General features: G+C 34.7%; 1 protein-coding gene across 1 annotated transcript in view; it reads left to right on the forward strand.

Moving 5' to 3' along the window:
• Positions 1–26,072, forward strand: part of LOC150100611 (protein FAN-like) — a 477,112-nt gene that overhangs the window by 233,640 nt on the left and 217,400 nt on the right. The window contains exons 16-19 of the mRNA XM_090401841.1: positions 4,956–5,019; positions 9,736–9,844; positions 15,229–15,298; positions 22,345–22,476. Of these exons, the coding sequence (XP_090257967.1) occupies positions 4,956–5,019; positions 9,736–9,844; positions 15,229–15,298; positions 22,345–22,476 (375 nt within the window). The remainder of the gene's footprint in view (positions 1–4,955; positions 5,020–9,735; positions 9,845–15,228; positions 15,299–22,344; positions 22,477–26,072) is intronic.

Genomic DNA, 26,072 nt, shown 5'->3' on the forward strand with positions numbered 1-26,072 from the left:
AAGCTTGGATATTCAGTGGCAAATCCTGAAGAAAATATTGACTTGTTCAGCCAGAGGCATGTTGTGAGGGTCTGTAAGGATAGAAAAATCAAAACTCCATGATAGACTCAGGGAGTTAAAGAGGCAGTCAAGGAAAAGAAAAAGCATATCAAAAGTTCCTAGCATGTAAGTCAGCTTGTGCTCTTAGTGAACATAGAGAAAAATGTAAGAAAGTGGAGCTCTGTGTAAAACTAGCTGAACAAAAGTCATGGAAAGACTTTGGTAAGAACATAGAAAATAAATATTAGGAAGGTGGCAAAATATTCTGGAAATTACTGAAAAAGCTTAGAAATGGAGGAAAGAGTACCGTGAAAGGAATCAAAGATAATAGAAGTGACGTAAAAACTGAAGATAATCAAGATGTCTAAAGTAATTACTTTGAAAGATTGCTAAATGAAAAATAGTAGTGCCAGTACAGTGGTAGAAAACTCCCAACAAGAATGCAGTCCGGAATAAATATTTAATTTCACTGAAATGTGAAAGGAAACTGGAGTAGATTTTATTCGACCAGAAATGCTCAAATATGGAGGTATAAAAGTTTAACAGTGAATATACTGCATAATTCAGAAGGCATGGGCAGGGAGTCGAATTCCAGATGATTGGAGTAGAACTCTTTTATAGTACCTATCTATAAAATGGGAAATAAAACTGAATGTGAGAATTACAGAGCTATTTCCCTTCTGAGTGCTCCTGGTAAGATTTGTACAAGTGTACTTGACTAACAGCTAGACAAATAGATGAGAAATCATGGGAATATAACAAGGATATGTGTTTAAGTTTCATAGATCTGGAAAAGGCATATAAGAAGGTGCCATGAGGAAAACTGTTCAAAATGCTACAGTTATATAGTATAAATGAGACTTTGTATTATGTAAGTCTATGTTTGAGATGTAAGTCATCAGTTAGAATTGAAGGAGGTACAGAAACATGCCTTCGTGTTAAATAAGATGTGAAGAGGATTTACATTATCTCCACTGTTATTCATTATATGAGTAATCACATTATAAAAGAAAATTATATTAAACCTGATATCAAAACGTTGATCTCAGTTCTTTACTTAATACAACTGATGTTATACTTCTAAATAAATCCAGTACAAGTCTGCAGAATTTCCTGACTAAATTGAATAATTGTTATAAATAAATTTCGTATGAAAATCAGCAATTAAAAAGACAAAGATAATGAAAATAGGCAGAAATATTTTAAACATCAGCTGCATCTTGAATGGAGAACCTATAGAACAAGTAAAACATTTCACCTATTTATGCACAATTTTTGGTGAAGATGGCAAATTAAATATAAATAGACAACAACATTAACAAAGCAGGTATGGTAGAAAGTTGACTGAATAAATTTATATGGAATAAGAGAAAAATTAGTCAAAATATGGATCTGTGAGCCAGGTTAGAAATAAAGCACTTGATCAAAGACTGGAAATCATATATATATATATATATATATATGAGAATTCTGAGAAAGAATAGGGGAGTGAACAGAAGACATCAATGACAGTATTATATTAAAAATGAGGGTAGTCAGAGAGAACTCGCCATTGTTAGCATTCATCTGATCTGATAATGTTGAGGTCTTAAATAACAGATTATAGCTGCCTTCTTTTCTTACTTCCCACTTTTGGGATATTTTATTTGGCCAAACTTTTAATTGCATAAAGAAAACACAGCAATTGCCAACCTTTCTAACTATCTGGATCCCCCCCCTCTTTAAAACTTAGTTTGGCTGAGATATGTATGGACGATGATTTTGTAATTGGTCTCTGTATTCATTGAAATTATATTTTTTTAAGCCATTAAACCAACAACACAAAAGTATTCAGCTGATATTTGAATCAGAAAATTCACAGCAGTCACTTCTTTTTTGATATATTAGTTACTCATCACACTTCCGCTGTCTTCCTTATTCTTTTTGGTTCTTCAAAAAGAATAAGGAATAGTGGTTAGTGTGTCCGCTCTTCAGCCAAAAGACCACGGGTTTGAATCCCACCATGGGCATGGATGTTTGTGATTGTCTGTGAAAATACTAGTGATGGTAGTCTGGGGAAGACAACGTTGGTGTAGATGATGAAGGTAGTTGCGGTTGGTGGAGACGGAAACTCGTAGAGTAGATGCCCTCCCTTGATGAGTCTTTGGACTCCCTGGAGGTGTTACATAATAATAATAATAATCAATTACAGTCCCCTCCTCCACACTCACACACAAATGCACTAGTTAGTATATACATAAAGATATTTGCACCACCATTCTTCCATCAATCTTAACGTTATTACCACTATCAAGAAAAGAGTTACTGCTATGTGCTCGGGAACAATATTAGGTTCCAAACAATAGTAAATACCTGCATTAACAATGAATACATAATAAAGTCCATAAAATCAGCAAAGTTGAAACAGATTAAGCAAGTATGGAAATACTTAAAAAAAAAAAAAAAAAAAGTGTTTTGCAACAGCATGCTTGTATATTGATCATTTCTTATTTCAATAGTTGATATATAAGCCAAAACTTGAGCCAGTTTTGGCTTATATATTGTAAACTGTATTGATAAAAGTATTGAGACAGCACTGTATATTGAAGAAACTAAATTGCACATAATACAATAGATTTTGGGCCACCATTTTGTAATAATGAATCATATAATTTAAATTGCTCTTTTATCAGTATTACTGCCAGTCCATGTACTATTTTGCACATTGGACTAACTTGCACTCAACACTTCTTGGTAGTGGAGAAGTGTTGAGTGCAACTAAACTTCTCACTTGGGATAATGTACTTATGCATGTGATTTTCCATAGGCTAAACCACACACCTATATATACACCCATCTGTTGGAAAAAGGTGTGGTGTAGCTTATTGTTCCATGCTTTACAATAGTAGGCAGCATTGTGCATTGGCATGGATGATGTCAGCTGGCAGCTGATATCAGATTTCTTCCATAGAAATCAAGGCTTTGCAACTCTTTAGGTGGTGTTTTGCTGTTGCTACTAATCTGAGTCTCTTTCCCTTTATAGACTCTTTAAACTCTTGGTTAATCATTTCACATCAGATTGCTGAGACTTTACTAATCTTCCAAAGCATTCTTTGGCCATTTGGTATTAGCTTCCAGGGTTTTCTTGTCCATTTATTGGCTGAAGTGGTCTTCACATTTTCCATCAATTATAATGTTGCCCACTGCTAATTTTGAGTGATACACTCTTTTACCATGTCATGAACAGATGAATCACTAATCCACAAGTTTAATCCACTAATATTATTCCACAAAAACATCTAATTCAATGTCTTTCATGCAACATTGATGGATGTATCTGTTTCTCTTTATATAGCAGTATAACCTACAGCTAATGGGATCCCCTTGTATCTTGAACCGCTCTGATCAATGATAACACCATAGGACTTTTCTTATTTCTTGATGTTCTCTTCACATAAACTTATGCACATCTTTATGTTGCATGTGGTGTGAATGATGATGATTAATTTGTGTCCTGGATAAAATTTTGATACGTACTGATTATTATTATTACCTCATCCTGTTTCTCCAAATGTGCACAGAACATTACTATATGTTCTGTGCACATTTTATATTTTATTCTGCTATATAAGTCTCCAACTAGAATCAGCCTTTCTTTAATGTCAGAAAATCTTTCTTTTATTCTTTTCATGTCTCTAAGACCCAAAGAATTCCTCTATTTTTCTTTACTAGAACCTTCTATATGACTATAAATATCATTGACCAATTCTGACTGAAATTTGCCCATGTCTAATTAATTGTCTACACTGAGTCAAATAGGCATCTTGAATGGTAAACTGACATGTCTACATATTTGCTTCCATTCAAGGTGTATTTTTGAGTCTAATACTGAATATTGTAATTATTACTTTATTTTGATAACTGTCGCCTGAGTAAATCACAGTGTAACCAAACTATTTAGACGTGTCTTACCTGTTCACTAACCCCACTTTAAATCAGTTTGATATTTTTCCAGTTCCTTTTCCGTTGATAGTACTTATAAACTTCAGTTTATGTTGTTCTGTTAGTTGACCTTTTACTCTTCATCCTGTTTCCAGATGAAAATAGTAATGACTATCATATTATATGTTAGCTTAAGGCATTTGATATAATATGGCTGAAAAGTTCTACATTACTAGGCTATCTTTGTTAGTTCAGTATCCTAATGGATACCTACTAAGAGAATGAAGATTTGTATGGCATATGCATTGGCAGTTCTGTTCTTTTTCCTCCACAAAGCTATATGTAGGTTCCCTCCAGTTATCAATCTTCGATCTTTAAGTGATCAAATATACTGCATAACTCACTGAAAAAACTTCCTAGAACTATCTTATGAAATCAAAAAGATACCTGGTCTCTATTATTGAGTTAAACTACTGCATCTTTGAGGATTTAATCACTGAAGACAATTCACTAAAACTTGCTTGAGTGGCAACTGGTAATACTCTATAAATATAAGGTAAGGTTGCTGCTGTAAAATATAATTTTGGTTGTGATGGATACTTAGTGAATTGGTAAAATCTCTTGCTCACTGCATACAAAGAAGCACTATTTTGAAATAATTTCATGCAAAACAGTTGCTTGCATGTTCTAGAGTAATATAAATGAAAGCAAAAAATTATACTTTTTTGTATAGTAGTCCATGAGGCATTTCTGTTCTCTCTACCAGTAATCTGTTTGATTGCAAAAGTTTGAGATTACAATGAACACCTTGCTTGAAAAACATAAACTTGTATAAAATCGTTTTGCCTTGTGTAGTTTGCTGCAAAACACCATATTCTTCTTCTTATGGTATTTTATGTGGCCTCTTTTCCTCTGTATTTTCTTACTTATAAATTTATTAAAATAGAAATATTAATATTTTTATTTTAATACATTTATTAATATTTCTATTTCAGTGCCTCAGTACATGCTCTGTTTACAATATGGAAGATTTGATCATCCGGATCGTATGTTTAACAGGTAAATTATTTAGTATGTAGGTAAAGTATTTAGTAAATTATTAGTAGTTATTTAATCAGTAAATTTAATTTATTTACTGATTGTAGTGAAAATAATACACTCCTAGTTCATGGATGATCTGCACATATATAATACATTCACAAATTCACATTACACTTGTTTGAGTAAATTGGTATAGCTGCATACTCTTTTAACCTTCTCTTTTATTGAAAAATGTGTTATTTCAGAATATATATATATATAAATATATATGAGGGTAGTCTGAAAAGTTCTCGACCTCTGCCATAGATGGCAACACTATCGGCAAGATTTTTTTTCCTAAGTTGGTACATCTGTCATATGCACCCGTTTGAAATTGCAAGTCATTCTATCAAGTAGTTTTTTGTTTTATATAGCTGTCTGAAGCAAAAGTGTTGACTGTATCCCTTTAAATAGATAAAATTGAGTATCATGCGATTATAAAATTCTTTGTAAAAGAAGGTTTAATGCCAAAAGAAATTCATTTGAAGTTCATAAAAGTTTATGGGCACTCTTCTCCTTCATTTTTGACAATTAAGAAATGGGCTGCCAAGTTTAAACGTGGCCGTACCAGCCTTGAAGATGATCCACGTGAAGGACGTTCAAAAAGTGTAACAACACCAGAAATCATTGATCAAATACATGATATGGTATTGGATGACCGGCAAGTCTAAGTGCGTGAAATTGCTGAGACTATAGGCATTTTAAAAGAACATGTAGGATATATTTTGCATGAAGAATTGCAAATGAAAAAGCTTTGCGCAAGATGGGTGCTGCGCTTGCTTACAGAAGATCAAAAACACACTCACATGAAAATCTTGGAGTGTTTTAACAAGAATAAAACTGATTTTGTGTGTCGATTTATTACCATGGATGAGACTTGGATTCATTGTTACACACCAGAGTCCAAAGCAGTCAAAAGAGTGGACAGAAGCCAGTTGTTCAGTGCCAAAGAAGTAAAAGTCGGTTATATCAGCAGGAAAACTCTTGGCATCGGTGTTTTGGGATGCTAAAGGCATTTTGTTTATTAATTATCTTGAAAAGGGTAAAACAATAACCAGGGAATATTAATCTTTTAACCAGATTTTTTAACTGATCTTTTAACCAGACTAGATGAAAAAGACCTGGTTTGCAGAAGAAAAAAAAATAATTTTTCATCAGGACAGTGCACCTGCCTACAAAGGTGTTTTGGCAATGGGGAAAATTAAGGGATCTGCACTATGAATTGTTGGAACATCCACCCTATTCCCCAGATTTGGCTCCCTCTGACTTCTATCTCTTCCCAAAACTAAAACTCTTCCTTCTGGTCAGCGTTTTTCTTCAAATCAAGAGGTGATTGCAGCTGTAGAGGGGTATTTTGCAGATCTTACTGCGAACCACTACAGGGATGGGATAATGGCACTGGAGCATTGCTGGAATAAATGTATTAGTCTTAAGGGATTATGTTGAAAAATAAAAATAATTTTGAAATTATAAATTCGTATTTTCATTGTTAGGCCGAGAACTTTTCAGACCACCCTCGTATATATATATATATTAATTTTATTTATATATTTTATAGTCAGCTCTCACTATTGCAAACATTGTTATATAAAATTGCTCCTATTCAAAGGTGCAGTTTCGTTCTAAAGAAAATTCACTGTAGGAAACTCACAATGAGTATGCTTTGAAGTATTGATTGTATATATTGTACTATGCTTTCAGCATTTTAATCTAATCCAGTTTTATAATTCATTTACAAATTGTATATATCTATTATTATTTGTAGTAGTATTAGTCTAATACTAATATCAGCATTCCACCATGAGCCTTAAGTCCATCAATGGTTGCAATGACAGTAACCTCAATTTTACAAGTGTTATAGGCCAAATTCATGATTTTTGTGAAGGAAACCGGAGTCCTCAGAATAAAAAAAAAAAAAAAATACCAAATACCTATTCAGTCTTGTACAGCTCTCGTTGCTGTGGTAACAACCAAAATGCATGTTAACATATGCTTCTTCACATTTATAAGATTCCTCTTGCTTTCACTGTCATTTTTTTAACAACCTCAACAATGGTAACATGATCAGCATTGCTAAGTACATATCATCTAATGTTCTCATTCAAATTTATCATTAAGAATAACAGTTAAAGGGTGAATAAGGGTCAAAGCTGGATAACTGGAAGGAAATCTCCATGTTGCCTTTTAATGAATGCAGAGAACTGACCCTGGCTTCTAACCTAATATCTAATTCTCACCTGGAAACTAAAAGAACAAAGATAGACTGGCAATTTGAGATTTATCCAATCAAATTGTATTTTTATAGGCTTAAACCAAAATCCAAAATGATTATACAATGTGGCAGAATTTCACGCTGGGTGATGCATCGCTGGTTAAACAAGGTCCCCCCCCCCATCGTTTTTGTCAGGGAAACAAGGCAAACAATGAAAAGTCACCTACTGTAACAAATCCCAGCTCATCATAAACATAAGAAGCATCAATGAAAAAATAGAAAAAAGAAATCAATGGAACTAGCAAAAAAATTGTATAAGTTCAAAAGTGATATCATAGGACTTAACGAAATAATGAAAACAAAAAGACAGGTAAGATTTTTCTAAGAAGCAAATATATGATGTTATAATGAAGGGGATACAAATCCTTTGATGTTTATCTGCCAGTAAGCGAAACTCTAAGAACTAGGACTAAGATCTATGAGTTTCATAGCGAAAAACTACCTTTGATACTAGTTGCCTTGGTGTTGTACTACCAAGTGGTTACTTACACTTGGATTTGCCGATAGTTTTTCAGTATGAAACTCATAGATCTTAGTCCTAGTTCTTAGAGTTTCGCTTACTGGCAGATAAACATCAAAGGATTTGTATCCCCTTCATTATTATTAAGGTTGCCAGAAAAATAGCCTTTTGGCTTTTATTCTATGTAATAATATACAGGCACACCTTTATGGCATTTGTATAGTGAAGGTATGTAAGTTCTTTTCACTTAAACCTTGTTATCTTCCAGGTCTACCTACTCACTGATGAGACCTCAAAAAAAGGTTGAAACCGGTCTGGGTAGTGACCTCTCCTCATAATGTAATTATGAGGAGAGGTCCTTGATATTTTCTCATAATGTATTACATCCCCTAGGGGCTGTGTTTTTACATTATGAGAAAATATCAAGGATAGTGAGGGAGCTTGCTCCACCTTTGATACGAGTTGCCTTGGTGTTGTACTACCAAGTGGTTACTTACACTTGGATTTGCCAATAATTTTTCGGTATGAAACTCATAGATCTTAGTCCTAGTTCTTAGAGTTTCACTTACTGGCAGATAAACATCAAAGGATTTGTATCCCCTTCATTATTATTAAGGTTGCCAGAAAAATAGCCTTTTGGCTTTTATTTATTCTATACATGATGTTATATTCAGGTAACATCAATAAGGGAAAAGGAGTAGTTATATTATTCAATCCTAAATATGCGGAACCTGAATCACAGGCAGTATCAATTTGCGATGCAGGCAAGTGTCAGAATGGGGAACTGGACAATGAGACTTATTTTTGCCTATGACTCACAGATGATTCTAAGAAAAAATTTAGGATTTTTTAAATCATTAGAGAAGCCAGCTTACACAATGAAAAAGGAAAAGTTGGTCCTTGTGGAAGACAATGCACCATGTTATAAGGCTGCTTCTATATGCATCCTTATGTCATGGTGCATTGTCTTTCTGAAAGAGATAATGATCATTTCTGTAGAAATGATCATTGTCTCATTTCAGATTTCATCAAATTAGATAGCATTGCAATGTCCGGAATGTTCAGACACCTCACGGAGTTTAGTGTTAATAGCACCACAGAGCTCCAAAGCCAAACCAGGAAAAACAGGAATACCATCACACTGCTACATAACCCCATAGTTTAGGTTATGCACTCTAGTAAGAGATAAAATGTTCACTGACATTTGCCACTCCCATCCCTCTGCTCAGTAGAGGGCATAGGCTCTTTGCACCACTGAAAACAACTTCATATTGGTTTGGGTAAGGTGAGACCTGCATATTGGTGTTCTACCATGGAAACCCATGTTGTGAACCTTGGTTCTGAATGTTTTTGTGCAGATTGGTGTTTCCGTTGATGCCTGGAACTTTGCATTCAATGCGTTGGCCAACAAATGGCAGTTTTTACATATTATCCTTTGTAGTCACATTCAGTGGTGGGTAGGAGTCAACTGCAGGGAGCACTTGCAATTGACTCCCTGTGCTTCCATCTCAGTATAGTATCACTGATTGTTGATCTGGGATGGCCCAATTTGCCTAACAGATAGGCCTGCAACATGCCTTCTATCATAATGCCTCTTTCCAACTCCATCAGTCCCGGGCACAGTTGCACTGACAGGAGCATCATATTCCTCCAATTTATGCTATCTTTAAATTATTGATTAATAATTCATTAATATTTTTTCTTTGTAAGAAAATAAGTACTAGAGTTTAATTTTATAAAGTATGTTGAAATAATAATACCTATCATTATAATTTAAAAAATTATTAAGTTACTGTAATAAAAAAAAAAAAATAAATAATAAAAATCAGAAAAATGACTTCATTGATTTTTTCTGAATTTTTTTTGTTATTTCTAGTCTTAATTAAATATATGGGATATTTTTTCTTGATATTATCTGGTTTTAAAAGAAGTATTATAATGAGATTTTTCTTTACATGAACAGCATTCCTGATACGTGGAGGAATGTTACCACTAATACTTCAGATTTTAAGGAACTTATTCCAGAATTTTATGAACCAGAAAATGAAGGAGATTTCCTGCAAAATTCTCAGGTAATGTTTTAGGTTTTTTTTTCTTTATTTTTTTATTACTTGGAAAAAATTTTTTAGAACTCTGAAGTGGATTTTGTGTAAAGTGAACCACATAATCAACTTTCATACAATAATCAGTTTGTTTTGGCCTGAGAGAATCTGGATATTTCATATTAATTTTTAAATGCCAAATCAAAAAATAATGTGCAATATTTTCAAACATATATACCAATGCATGCACTAAGTATGAGGAGATAATAAGATTACTTAAAGTGTATTATTTTAAATATTTTAACGGGTTTTTTTATTTGTGACTGCCTGGTTTTTGATGTCCAACAACAGTCTGTATATATTGCCCCATTAAAGTATATTACTTCAAATATTTTTAGCTGCTTTTTTTTGTTTGTGACTACTTGATGTTCAGTAATAGTCTGCAAACGTTGATCCATTTTCATTGTACAAATATTTGATGGAACCTTTCCCTATATTCCACACTCATATCTCGAAGACTAGCTGATGGAATTTTATTTGGTATTGAAGGGAAAAAAAAAAAAATATATATATATATATATATATATATATATATATACACACACATACATACATACATACATACAGTAAAACCCCGTTTTTACATTCCCGCAATTTACGTTTTCCTGCCGTTTACGTCATTTTCAGTTGGTCCCGTCTTAAGGCCTATTCTCACGATATATTGTTTTCCCGCCATTAATAACTTGATGTGGACATTATTTTCCGTGATTTGCGTTTTTTTCTCAGGTGGCAATACTGATTTTTGAATTGATTTCTGGAGAAATCTGTGCATTTCTGTTCCCAGGTAACGTTGCTTTCAGCTGTAGTTTCATTTCCGCCATCATGGTGACTTGCACGCTTGCAGCAGTAATGTAGTGATGAGCGATACCGTGATTTTTCAATCGCAGTACGAATTGATATTGCAGAATTTCTGCTACGTAATTTAGCGTGTGAAAGTTGCTTTCAAGTTGTGGTGGTGGATTATCCATGTTAGTAACATGGAGAAAAAAGACAGAAAATGTATTTCGGTAGAGGAAAGGATGGCAATTCTGCGACGTGTAGATTGGCATGCCAAAACACGTGCATTTAGCAAAAGGTCTTGGACTCTCTGTGTCCACTTTGAACATGATAGTAGAAAACAGGGCAAGCATTGAACTGAATGCAAAACAATCATGGCGCTATGTCAAAAAAAATGAAAACAATCAACAATTAAAGATTTTTTAAATAGATAAATGTAAGTAATTGTAAATTTATTTATTTTCAGTTATTAAATTTTATAATCTAGTATGTAGACTCACATACTAGCAGCAAGTCATCTTTTAGCCTTTTTTTAATGTTTTTGTACATTTCCTGCTATTTACACTTTTTTCCATCAGTTCCCTGAAAAGTGTAAAAAAGGGGTTTTACTGTACACACATATATATACAGTCATCCTTTGACTTACTTTGGGGTTCCGTTCCATCCAGCAGGGCATAAGTTGATACATTAAATCAACAGAGTTATAGGGGTTAGGGACTTAACCATAATACGTATACAGTCATTTTAAGTATAATTTCTGGGAAATTCCGATGCTACTCCTCTTAAACACTATTAATATAATTTTTTTGTTTAGGAGTGTCTCTTATATTTAATACATTAGCTAACATAACTCAAAAGGGGTATATATATATATATATATTAGGTCATTATGGGCGAGTATAGAAGGCAATTATGGCAGAATAAAAAATGTGGAAAAATTATGTACATACCTTGTTTTTGGTTTAAAGATGCCTTCTAAATCCAAGCTCTTGTTGAAAAGTTGTATGTAAGGGGGGGGGGGGGGGGAGAACATGGGGATGTGCTTGAGACACGAAAAATAAGTTTGGGAACCCGGGTTACTATTAATAATATATATATAAATATATATATATATTATTTTGTTGTGGGGAGAGGGGGGGGGGGAAGAAGGGGAAGGGTATCCTTATGTGGAAACTGGGGCAAGGGTTTACGGGGTGTGGACTGTTTCAGTCATCGTCGGAACTTTGTGGGAATGACTGTAGGGCTATGTCAAGGCTGCAAGATGTATCTGCCAAATTTGGGCATTTGTTGTTGCTAAATGGCCGGAGGCGTGGCTTAATTTGTAAGTTTTGGAACGTCCAACATTTGGAAATTAGGTAGGGGCGGTGGACGTTGATAGAATTTCCATCGCATTTTCAACGTCCACCGCCCCTACCTAATTTCCGAATGTTGGACATTCCAAAACTTACAAATAAATGTCTGGAAAGTTTAAAAGTTTACAAGTCCTTGTGAGTGAAAAATCCCCACAATCTATTTGGACACGCATGATTCATAGAGAAGCTCTTTGCTGCAAAGGAAATGAGTCCTGTTCTAAGCATTGTGTTAACAATAGTTTATAACTGTGGTGAATTATATAAAACTTAGGCCCTTAAAATCAAGACTGTTTTCTGAACTCTGCAGAGACATGACTGGAGCAGAACATTCATTGTTGATATTTTACTGTGAGACAAGATGGTAATCACAGGGAAAATATTTACAACATGTTTACAAATTAAGAGACAAGATAGCAATCTTCTTGGAAGAGGAAAATCATGAAGAAGCAGAGAAGTTTAGAGACCACTTATTTGTGATGAAATTGTACTACTTGGTGGACATATTGGAAAAAAACTAAATATATTAAACCTGCTACTCCAAGGAAAAATACACATATCTTAGAGATGAGTGACAAAGTTAATGCTTTTTGTTAAAAACTAGAGTTATGGAACAAAAAGGTAAAGCAACAAAAATTAGAAATGTTTGCAAATGTGGATAAATTTATCAAAACCTACAAGGCAGAAGAGCAACACATCAAAGTTTTATTTGCAACCATTGAAAAATAGCAATGTTGACGAAGAATTTTAGCAACTATTTTAGAACCGACGACAGCATAATGGCAATGTATGAGTGGGTTAGAAACACATTTAAAATTTGATTTTTTAACAATATTTTTAAAATATTTCTAAACATTTAAAATTACACCTGAAGGTTTCTCATTTGAAGAATAGGAACAATTTATAGACTTCACGCTAAGTGGCAAAATCAAAAGACAATTTGCATCTAAATCGCTGTTTGAAGTTTGGGCCGGTGTGAATTTTCTGCACTAAATTCAAGAGCTTTTTGCCATTTCCAAAATCTTATGTTTGTGAAATCTGGTTTTCTATGGTAGCTGCCTTAAAAAACAAGATATAGATCTTAGTTAAATATAGAAAGAGAACTAAGAGTGTCAATTTCCAATGTATCACCATGATATGAAAAGCTTTGCTCTGCAACACAGGCCCAGTTAAGCCAATAATTTTTCGATTCATTGTTATTGTTTAGTTTTAATTAGTTGCTCAGTATATTTTGCAATATATGTTCCCATAAGCTTAACTGGTTTATTAAATACAGTGGATTAAATACATTTTATTATATTTTATTATTTAAGAGTGTATTTTATGTTTTTGTTTTTATATTGTTTTTGTGTCAATAAATAGTTTCATATCGATACAAAATTAATAATGGAAAAAACTCATGTACAAAGATTATTTAATAGTATAATTTTCACCTGTGTGTCACAGGCATCTTCAGTACATTAAGCTCAAATTAAACAATAACTGACAATTCCAAAAAGTGCCACCTAAGTTGCTGGTGTAAGATAACTAAAAAGGTCAATAACTTTCCTAAAAAAATATTTAAGAGTGTATTTTATGTTTTTGTTTTTATATTGTTTTTCTGTCAATAAATAGTTTCATATCAATACAAAATTAATAATGGAAAAAACTCACGTACAAAAATTATTTAATAGTATAATTTTCACCTGTGTGTCACAAGCATCTTCAGTACATTAAGCTCAAATTAAACAATAACTGACAATTCCAAAAAGTGCCACCTCTATCAACTCCGCTCATGCATCTTCCGACCAGCTCCGTAGTGGAGGTTCTACCACTCTCCTTCGACCTACGATCTTGGGAGACTCTTCAAGACTCGATCCAGGAACAAGAGAGTGAGTGGGGTAATCCTGACCCCTTTTATTTGCTTTCTCCTCACGGGAATTCCTGTACTCCACGGTATTCTTGTTACTTTCAAACCTTCACTCACGTGGTTCTAACGTCACAATGGTCATCCTCTCTTCTTACCCATCTCCTGCACCATCGGTATGCAATTGTGGGGGCGAAGCGTCTTTCTCATATTTCTGTTGCAGGACTTTGGGGTGACACTCCCTTTCGAATTCCACTGTAACGGTCCGCAAGTTTGACCTATCCCACCCAAGCAGGAGGGTGTGACTGAGTTGCCATATGCAACTCACTGTGAACAGAGATGATAGAACCCTGACCTTGATTGATACTGGTATACATGGACAGAGGCATTTCAACCACAAACTCGATTGTAACAAAACACAATGTGAATCACATTATTTTTAGACATTTACCAATTATGGATAGCTTTCTGAGATCACAATGTATTGTGAGTTAAACAAATGTTTGATACATTTGTTTAACATTTGTTTCATTCAGTTACATATTAACAAAATTTAGCAAGAAACTGCACAATATGGAATCTTGGACGAATTTACAAAGTTATATCAGGTATACTCAAAGACAAACACACACATCTACTCTACTTCTCTAGATCTGCATTGTTAAATTATGAAAGATTGAAGTTTATATTTCTTTAATCAAATCACAATTTAACAGTATGATGTATGACAGAGTCTTTATTTGATGATCATGACCTTCTCCATCATTACATTTTTTTTCATTTCTTCTCCTTTTAGATTTTCTTCTTTTTTTTTAGCTCATTTTTTAATTTCTTCTGTTTATCCTCAACTTTTTTTTAAATTAATCTTTCATTTTTGATGATCTTGTGTGGATACTTAGTTCTTTTTGGCTTTCTCATGTGCTTTTCTGTTTCCTCTTCCCTGATTTCTTTTTGTAGAAGGGTTTCCTGTTGTTTTCATTTAGTCTTCTATCTGTTCAGTTACACTATGTTACACTAAATTCATTACTATTAATAACCATGTAAGATGGTCCTTAGATGGTTGGTAAAAAGGTGCTTCTACTGTTTTGACATTGCAATTGCCCTAGCCACCTTCCTTAGGACTCATTGAACCCAATCAGAGTACATAAGTATATAACAAGGATTTTCAGGAGTCCAACAAAAGTCAATTGCACAGGAAAGTAAACGAAAAATCAAATATTTTTTTCAAATTTTCATATTTTTATAAATATTTTCAAAAGTATTGGAGTAGAGAATAATAGCATTTACTTTTTAACTAATTGAAAATTACTTTTGCTGCTATCCAAACATTTGCTTCCTTTTTTTTTTTTTTTAATAAAATTCAAATATTCTTGTCATTGCAGGAACTTGACTTTGGAATAAGACAAGATGCAACAAAAGTTGGTGATGTTGAGTTACCTCCATGGGCTAAAGGTAATGTCATACTCAGAGAGAAGGTGATTATAAAGTAATTTTTGTAGTACATGACACTTTAAATGCAATTACTTGTTCTGAGAAATACCCAAATATCCATCCCTTAGACATGTACTGTAATTTGAGGGTATGTATTACTTTCTCTGTAACAGTAATCTATTAAATGCATTTAATCTCCAAACTAGCTGAAGTGGATGAAATACTCAAAAGTACCTTAGGGCTTTTCAAGAATCAAATCATATTATAAATAAAATATTTTCAAATGACATTTATTGAAAAAATACGAAATTTTTTTCTTTCACTCAAAATGCCATTATATTGATCATTATGCTTAAGTTTTAGAAACTATTTTTTCTGTCATTATGAACAAATGATATTACATTTTGGTTGTGGGACTTTTTTTTTACTATCAAAATTTTAGGTCCACAAATATTTCAGTGGAAACTCAGTCAAAATGTTTGCTTAAAATTGCAGCACACGATTTTTTTAAAATTAGTATTATTATTTTTTTATGTTCATTTCAATTATATTCAATACTCAACCACTGTAGATAGGATATGGTGAAAATATATGAAACACGTCCAATGCAGATTAATTCAAAATTTTTGCTCATTTTGAAGATTTCCAGTTGCATCCCCTTTCTCTCCACTCTAGAAACTGAATTATAAATAACTTTGCTGTCTAATTTTCTACAAGTTTGAAATTTTTCACAGAGAGTATTCAAAATCTATTACTTCATTTTATCATTTTGATAAAAGAAATAAGGTAATAATGCTATGTTTGTTGAAGCAGGTACTTCTAATACTGGAGTATTTCTTTGCAACCTGACTGTTTCGGCTACTATCTTTTTTTTCATCAGTTGTTCAGCTGTTTGCTGAAATTATTCGAAGTTTTACAAAAATATTTCATATTTTCATCATATAAAAATCATTTATATTTATACCACAAAAAAGAAAGTTCACTGTTTTATTATTATTATTATTATTAAAAAGTGCCAAATATTACTAATTCTACTGCTGCTGGTTGCCATTTCTGAAATAAACTGCATCAGAAATACTAGATAATAATTCTCTCAGCCCAAGGAAAAGGTTTATAGTAATCTAAGCTTTGAGCTCCTTTTTCTCTCACTGCTATTGAGAAAGAAAAGAAAGGACACCTCCTCAGAAGTCACACTAGAGAGCCCACAGGCAGTCGTACTGTATGCATAAGGAAAATCTTATTTCATTTGCACCAATTTGATTGATTAGCAGATGTCCTAAACAGAAATACTGATATTTCTTTACAGACTGATAGCAATAATTTTGTCAATTTTATTATCAGAAAATTATAAACTATCTGATACATTTATCTTGGAATGAAAGCAAGATTTGAATTTTAAAAAAGTGCAGATGTGTTACCTAAACATTCAACTTTTTTAAGGGGTAGGGGGTTACACCCATCCATTCAAACTCATTTTCAAAACCATTCACAAGACATTTGAAAACATAAATCACTTGAAGAGCATGTATGTGCTTATACATTTTTAATGTAAAATGGTAAAAAAAGTACATCTACTTCAAAAATGCCACATATGGAAACTGGCATTAAAATTGCTTTTCAGATGTGCTGTGATTTCTTTATTATTATTATTATTCCAAGACCCCATAGAGTCAAAGACTCATCTAGGAGGTCCCTTTGTCATACACACAGCTCATCATACCGTGCCTTAAACACACTCAAATTCTCTGCAGACACCACACTCTCAGGGACAAGCCATTCCAATCATTCACAACTCTGCATGCAAAAAACCTGCTTCTGCACCCTTCTTATACAGCTTCCAGGGATGTCCTCTGATTCTCCCCTGATCTCCCACAGTTTGTAAAACTTCTCCAACATTGATCCTATAACAACCCCTTACCACCTCTCTTCCTCCTATCCACTGGACTCTGTAAATTGCATCATCTCAACATTTCCTCATATTTGACATTCCAGAAATCAGAAACTACCATAGTAAGTTGTGTCTGGACCCTTTCCAACATCTCTTCTTCCTTTTGAAAATCAGGTGACCAAATCTGTGCACAGAAGTCCATCCATGGTGTAATCAAAGCCTTATACAATAGAACAAGAATCTCCTTACTTTTACCAGTTAGTGTCCTCCGCATCATTCCCAGCATTCTTTAGGTGACATATTGCCAAAATTGTGAAAAATTTTGGCAATATGTCACCTAAATTTCAGATCCTTATCCACTATTACTCCAAGATCCTTATTTCCTCCACCTCCAACAATACATCCCCACCAATTATAAATTCTACATCCTATCTTTGTTTCCCAAATTTCAAAACCTTACATTCTGCAACATTGAACTCACATCCCCATTTTTTCTGTGCTCATTCACTCAATTTATTCACGTCTTCTTGTAAGGCCACAACATCTTCTCTACTCTTCATGGTTCATCCCAACTTTGCATCATCTGCAAACAACTGAATATCCACATCCAAATATTCTCCAATATTATTAACATACAGGTTAAACAGCAATGGCCCTAAAACAGACCCCTGAGATGCACCACTAGTGAATTCCCTCTTCCTGGATATTGCTCCCCCATACACAACTTGCTGATACCTATCAGATAGCCAGTCTCTGATCCAATGCACTAATCTAACATCCAACCCCATCTGCTCTAGTTTGACTGTCAACTTATCATGAGGTACTCCATCAAAAGCCTTTGCAAAATCTAAGTATACTACTGTGTATCTTTCTCCTCTGTCCAAGGAAGCCGTCACTTTATTGTAATAAGTAAGCAAGTAGATTACTAAAACATGACCCCCCCCCCTTTAGCAAATCCATGCTGTCCATCAAAGATAATACCATTGTTGTCAACCTACTTCTGGATCCTAGTTCTCACCAGCTTTTCCAACAACCTAACCACAACACCTGACACACAGGTTCTATCACCTTCCTTTTGAAGTGGCACGACCTTGCCTCCTTTCACTCCACACGACCCAATGCAAGACTCACATTAAAAAAATATGTCAAGGCAGATATCAACTCCCTGGTACATTCCTTCAGAATACGTGGTGATATATTATCAAGTCCCACAGCCTTATTAACATCAAGTTTTTCAATTCCCCATACGTCTCTTACTCACTTACAATCGGTCTCTCCTCCCCATCATCAACTGCTCTTGATCTCTCCATGATGTCACAACATCTTTCATTCTTGTAATATTTGCAAGAATGAAAGACCTTTTAGATATTACTTCTGCTCATTAGGTATCTTCACTATTTCTTCTGCAGTAGTTCTTATTCCATTTTCTCCAATCAATGTCATCTTTCCATAATCATTCTTTTTTTTCCCTGGCTACATAATGAAAGAACTCTCTAGGATTCTTTTTGGCTTCATTAGCTAACTACTGCTCATACTTCACTTTTGGTACCCTACCACCCAAATCATCCTCCTTGCCTGGTCTTTGTAATCCTCATGGAATTGGTTATTATCACTTCTCTTATGCTGCCTCCATAATGCCTTTTTTCTCTGTATCGTATGTTTAATCTCTTCATTCATCCATTTCACACCAAATTATTTAACCTTCTTACTCATGGAATACATTTAGATATTACTTCTACTATATAGGTCTTGAATATCCCTCAAGCTGCATTGATCTCTTTTCCAGCCAACTCCTGATTCCATGCTACACCTGCAAGCTGTCTCCCGAGCTCTTCATAATCACATATACCCTTTTCTCATAGAGGTCATCACACTGCTGGCAACCACCCAGGTAATCACTTCATGGTCACTCTCACCAACTGGAGGATGATTTGACTCATTCATAACTACATCCTCTGATCAGATTATCAAATCCAAGACTCTCAATCCTTGTGTGCCCTCTGCTACATTCTGTCTGAAGTAGTTGTCCCTCAAAAACTCAAGAAAAACTCATTTTCTTTACTTTCAGTTGCTATCTCATCATCCCAGTCTGTATTGCCTTAGTTGAAATCACCCTTTTCTTATTTGCTTGGCTAATTTGATTATACATTTCATAGTCACTACCATCCACATTACCAGCCGGCCTGGTTTGCCAAGTGGTTAGTGTATCTACTCTCCAGCCAAAAGGCTGTGAGTTCGAATCCTGCTGTGGGCATGAATGTTTGTGATTGTCTGTGAAAATACTAGTGGTGGTGGTCAGCAGTAGATGGCATTAGATGAAAGTAGTTGTAGTTGGTGGATTGAGTGGTGGAGAGGGAGAGTTGTAGAGTAGGTGATGCCGATGAGTCTTTGGACTTCCTGGAAGTGTCATATAATAATAAGTTATTAGGTTCACCATTTTTTCTTTTGCATCCACTATCATTACAGTTGTAATGATAGCATAGCATATTACAGAACCTTAATGTGAATACAACTATGAGATTAGATGGTATATCAGCTCGAGTTTTACGTGAAGGTGCTAGGGAATTGTCAGTGCCCTTGACCACATTGCTTAATCTAAGTCTCAGTTCTGGGTTAGTCCCAAGGGAGTGGAAAGAGGGGGAAAATAGTTCCATTGCACAAAGGATGCTTCGAGACTTAGCAAATTACCAACCAATCAGCATATCAGGAGTTGTTGTCGTCAAGGTGCTTGAGAAGTTGGTCAAGAGCAAAATACAGGAATGAATAGATGGAAATGGGATACTGTATCAGGGACAACATGGTTTTGTGAAGGGTAGCTCATGCCTCAGTAACTTGCTCATTTATACAGTGACAGCTGAGTTGGATAAAAGAGTTTACAGTGATACTGCTGAACTTTGCAAAAACTTTTGACAGAATACTGCATGGAATTCTAATCAATAAAATCAATGCACATATTATGAAAGGATTTTTACAAGATTTTAATTCAGTAAATTTTTCAGAACAGGTGTGGTGGTGGGAGAACTTGGAGGCTACCATCCTTGGAAACTGAGTAAGTGTGTAATTAGCAAGGGTGTTAGAACTAGGTTTTTTGGTTGGAGAGTGGTGAATGAGTAGAATAGGTTGCCAGAGTCTGTTGTGGGTGCCATGACTGTGAATCATTCAAAGCAAACTATGGTAGATACTGCGCAAATGTTGGATGGTGCTTGACATGTTTAGGATCTCCCTCGATAAGTCTAAGGACTCCAAAGAGTAGGCTGTAATAATAATAATGATAATAATATACACATCCAGAAGGAAGTATGGAGTTATGACCATAGTTTCTTGTGGTCATACTATGGTCATAACTCCAAATAGCAATAGTTAATATTTCCCCTGCATACACTTGTAGTAATACCATTGTTACCGCACTTAACAGATAGAATATTGCACTCGTGTAAATAATGTTTCCTGATAGCTATCATACACATTGTTTTCTAGTGATTCATTATATTAAGCCAACTGATGAAACATTAACAGCCACTATATACAACTAGCCTAGTTGTGAAGATGCTTCACGTGCACACTTTATTTGCTTACAAATGGATAAAAGATTAAACAAGAATATAATTTCTTGTCAAGCTTAATTTACTTTTTAACCAAGCAAAAAAACTCTACAGGAAGTTTTCTGTAGTGAAATTATATGACTTTATAACACTGACATTATAATTACTCTCAAAGATTCAGATAAGCGCTGTGTAAGCTAGTTTGCTTTCACCTCCATTTCTTCAAACCATGCCTCAGCCCTTACAGTATGATTTGGTATTTTACCATGTTTATACACATCTGTTTGTTTCCATAGAAACTACCACAGAAGAGGTGAGAGAATTGTCCAGAATGTCAACATAATATTTAGTATTAATTTTTCCTCGTACTACAATAAAGAGGGGGTCCTAGTTCAGACCAGAAGTATCCCTCTCTCTCCACATGCCAAACAGATGGCCAGAAAAACATACACAATTAATAGACATAATACGTTGGCATCATAACCCGAGTTGCTGTGGTCATAACTCGAAATAGTATGCAATATCTCCCCTTCATTTTGCAATAATACCATTGCTACCACACTTAACAGATAGGATATTCTGTGGCTACCAAGAAACATTATTTATAAGAGTGTAAATTCTTATAAGTAATGTTTCCTGGTAGCCATCATTCACACTGTTATAAAGTGGTTCACCATTCTGTATCAGAATGACAAACATTGCAACATTCAATTCAAACAAGCATTGTTGGAGATGTTGGCTTGTGGAGACAGCACTTCTATGAAGTCCAGCATATTAAGTTCTGGCACAGACTTCTACAGATATATGTCTTGAACTCTCTGCACATGATGACAGGAAGGAAATGAACCTTTTTCAGCAGTCTCATCTTCCTTTCTCTTGGTTTTATGTTTTCCTACTTTGTTTCTGTAGCTTGAGTTTCTTTTCACATTTTCATTCAGCTGCTATTGACCTTGAATGATGTTGAATGTACTATAGTTTGAACTCATTGACTACAGCAAAGGCAACCTATGGTAACCTATGATTAACTGAGTAGATATCGTCTTTACTTTAAACAGCAATCTCTGAATTCAATTCCACTTTTGCATTGACGTCTTTAGATGGTACATTTTTTTTTAATCACTTAGTGTGAGACTACCAGTCCTAGTTATTGAAGATTTGAGGTGGCTCAGAAAAATGTTCAAAGTTTTTTTATCTATAACATGCAACTCCCAGATTATTCGTCCCTCAACTTACCCACAATAGTAAATGAGCTGTAAGTTATTGACTTTCATGGATAAGAATGATATACATAAATATCTACACTGAAAGTCGATTAATTCTAAACCCTTCTCTATTTCTAATATTGTACCCAGTTGCAATCATTTAGCATGCATTCTCTTGAGTTTATACCTTCCTGTGCCACATGGTTTATGTATAGTAATACCCTGTGTTTCAAAAATTACATTAGCATTCTCAAAATGAGGAGAGCAGTGTATTACATTGTAATGCAAATTAATATTAATAATACATAGTAAAATTGGAAATGTAATGACTTCATTCAGTGTTTTAGTTTCATAAAATTTTGAACAATCTGATTTCATATTTATATTTTGTTTATATATTACTGAACTGAGATAAGGATTTTAATTCAAATTTAGATCCACAGGATTTTATCCTTAAATTGAGAGATGCATTAGAATCAGAATATGTATCAAAGCATTTACATTGTTGGATAGACCTCATCTTTGGATATAAACAGAGAGGTGAAAAAGCAGTGGAGGCCGATAATGGTAATATTTTGATATACTTTTATACAGTAGATGTACACTATAGCAAACACCACCCATAATGAAATAATGCACTATAAGGAACTACAGAAAAGTCCTAGCCTAAACTTCATAGAACCAATGCTGTTTTAAGTTTACTGTTACAAACAATAAAAGTTCAAAACTCTTACGGTAGCAAATTTAATTTCCTAGCTAAAGATGTCATAATCACTAGACAAAGAAAATGATGAGAAGTCATAATGTTCTTCTGTGGCAGGAACCATATATAAAAGGAAATGGCAGGAAACAGAATGAAGGAAGTCACAGAAAATAACAAGGGGAAATAGTTGGGAATCATACACTGACAACTGAACATGGAAATATCAGGAATCAAACATAAACAACATGAAAAACAACAACATACAAATGCAAACAATAATGGGAGGCATATAAGAAAGAAGTAGAGGATCATGAAAGTTATGCAGTTTAAAAATTATGCAGGACTAATGAACTTTAAATTTCAAAATGTTATATTAGCTTAATGTCACATACTTGAAATCTTCATAATGACTTCAAAAATTTTAAATCAAACCAGTGTTTATTGTTTTTTTTCACTGAATGGCTAAAGAAATACTGTGTATTGTTTGCTGTATTACTTTAATGTCAAGTTCTATAACAGTCTCAATTTATGCATCTCAATCCAGTTAGGAAGCTGACTTGTTCATACTGTATATTGTGCTATATTTCTTAATTTAAAATTCTAAGAGAGCAATATCAATGTATGCCAGTTTTTCATTATTGCATCTTTGTCCAATTATGAAGCTGACATCTTCACAACAGCTGTGCCAATCATTCTTCCTCTCCCCTTAATCTGACTAATGCAGATTAATGTTCATTACTTGTGTCACTTTCCACTCTTTGTAATTGGAAGTGACCAAAGTTGACTGAGTTTTGAAGTTTTCATGTAATTTTTTATTTTAATGGTACACTACACATATTTAGTTTGTTGTGAAGATTTCATCTAAGTGACATTGAAAGTCACAGTAGAAGAGTATAAGTTTATACTCTTCTGGTTCTTTCTTGTATGTCTGCCATTATTGTTTGTATTGGTATTACTCATGTGTTGCTTTGTGTTCTGTCACCAATGTACAGTTTCCAATTAGTTCCTTTGTTCTATTATGCTTCCCACTATTTCCATTGTTTCTTGGGAATGGATTGAATTCATCTTTTTTCTCTAAATTCACTATAGTAAACATTACACTATAACAAATTATTTCTCTGGTCCCTAGGGCTTCACTATAGTGAGCATCTACTGTATACTGTTTTTGAATAGGAATACTCTTGATGAGTAAAGTATTTAGATGTAGAATGAAGGCATTCTACTAGATGACATTCCAGTCATCAAGAATTGGAGCATCAGTTGCTCCAACTTTTGTTTAGACAAACAAGGCAAATTGCTTTCCATATTATTACAAACTACACATTGCATTCTTCCTATATCTTTCACCAGCAGGACTTCAGCAAAATCCTGATCATTCTTGATACTAAGAAGACTCTTGGTTCAGATGGTATTCCTCCAGTTGTGCTCAAAACTAGTGCCCAGAATTAACACGCATCCTCCATCGCCTATATAAGCTATCATATTCAACTGGCACCTACTTAACAGGATAGAAGCAGGCTTTTGTCCAGTTTGTAACTAAAAAGGGACACAAAAGTCAGCAATCAAACTAACTATCATCCCTTGCTCTCACCTCAGTACTTTCGAAAGGGTGTAGAAAGTCATCAGTAACCATCTTCTTTGCTACTTGAAGACTCCTCAGTTAATTAGTGTTCAGCAATATGGATTCTGCCATTCTTGTTTTACACTTCACCTCCTCACTAATCTCACCTTTGGACACAGACCATGTAAAGATTTGATGAAACTTATGTTGTCACTCTTGATATTTCAAAGGCATTTGACCATGTCTGCCACCAAGGAGTCCTGAACCAGCTACCATCTTATGGCTTTATGTGATTAGATTACCAGCTTCCTCACTGGTCATTTGTGGTGAATGCTTCTGCTTATCAGATTTCTCTATCAGTGCTAGAGTATCCTGAGCTCTGTACTCTTACCCATCCTCTTCCTCCTTTATATCAGTCACCTTCTTTCTCTGACTTTAAATCTTATTCACAGTTTTGCAGATGACAGTACTCTTCATTCCTCTTCCTCATTTAAGAAACCCTACAGTACTCAAAAAATGATAGAAGCCAGATCTTCCATAACCAGTGACTTAAATACTAATATTCTCAACTGGGGTGAAGACAACTTAGTAAATTTTAATGCTATAAAAACTCAGCCCTGCCTTATTACCTGCAAGAAAGATCCTATTTCATCCCCACTTCTTTTCATAATGTTCCAATTTCCTTCCATGATCAGCTTTCTCTTTGGGAGCTGACTGACACTGATATGTTAGTTTGTGTCTGGATAAATTAAATTGGTGTTGTTCTTTTCCACTTAAAGCATTACTTCTCTTCTACTCAAGTCCTAACTTTTTTATAAGATGCAGATCCAATTAACCTTGGAATATTCTTCTTGTATTTGGAGTGGTGCATCTGAAACCTCCCTAAGAATTCCCGATGATATGCAGAAGAGGACAACCCACTTAATAGATGACCTTCCCTTACAGACTCCCTTCAGTCACTTTCCTATAGGCAATCTGGATAAATTAAGTTGATGTTGTTCTTTTCCATTCAAAGCATTACTTCTCTTCTACTCAAGTCCTAACTGTTTTATAAGTTGCAAATCCAACTAACCTCTGATATGTATACATACATACATCTTCAAGGCCCACCTTTCCTAATTTGGTTGTGGGGGGCAACAGCTGCAAGAGGAACTTCCAATGGTCACGATCCTCTGCCACCAAGCTCAGGTGTTCTGGTGGGATTCCAAAACGTGTCCACCCAAGGTTTTGGATATAATCTATCCAGTGAGTCCTTGGCCTTCCACGTGGCCTCCCACCCTCTGGCTTGGCAAAGAGGGCCTGCTGAGGAAGCCTCTCTTGTGGCATTCTGACCAGGTGCCCATACCAACATAACTGTGATCTCTCAACACGAGAAGCAGCGGTTGAGTATTGAGGGTTTCCCAAATTGCAGAGCTTCTGACTCTGTCGAGTCTTGTCAGCCCCGCAACCCCTCGAAAGAACCTCATTTCAGCCGTTTGGATTCGTGTCTGCATTTTTTTGGTCATTACCCAACTCTCATGACCATAGGCGAGGATGGGGACATATACTGTATTGAAGACATCCAGCTTTGCCTTCTGGCTTAACTCCCGCTTCAATACTACCAAACGGCCACGCTCCCACAATATTGAGCTTGCTAAGCCAATTCGAGTATCTAGCTCTACGTCCCATTTTCCATCATTCGTGAATATGGACCCAAAGTATTTAAACTTCTCCACCTGTCTCATTGGGACTCCACTTACATGTAGAGTGCACTGGGATGGTTTTCTTGAGACCACAAATGTTTCAGTTTTGGCCACACTAATCTTCATTTCGGTGTCTGCACAAACAGCTACAAACCTATCCAGGGTCCACTGGAGGTCATCTGTGGAAGAGCTAAGCAGAACTAGGTCATCTGCAAAA

Source organism: Typopeltis vanoorti, chromosome 12, assembly GCF_054136105.1.
Source record: "Typopeltis vanoorti isolate ZY-2024b chromosome 12, IOZ_Tvanoo_1.0, whole genome shotgun sequence".
Classification (NCBI taxonomy): Eukaryota; Metazoa; Arthropoda; class Arachnida; order Uropygi; family Thelyphonidae; genus Typopeltis; species Typopeltis vanoorti.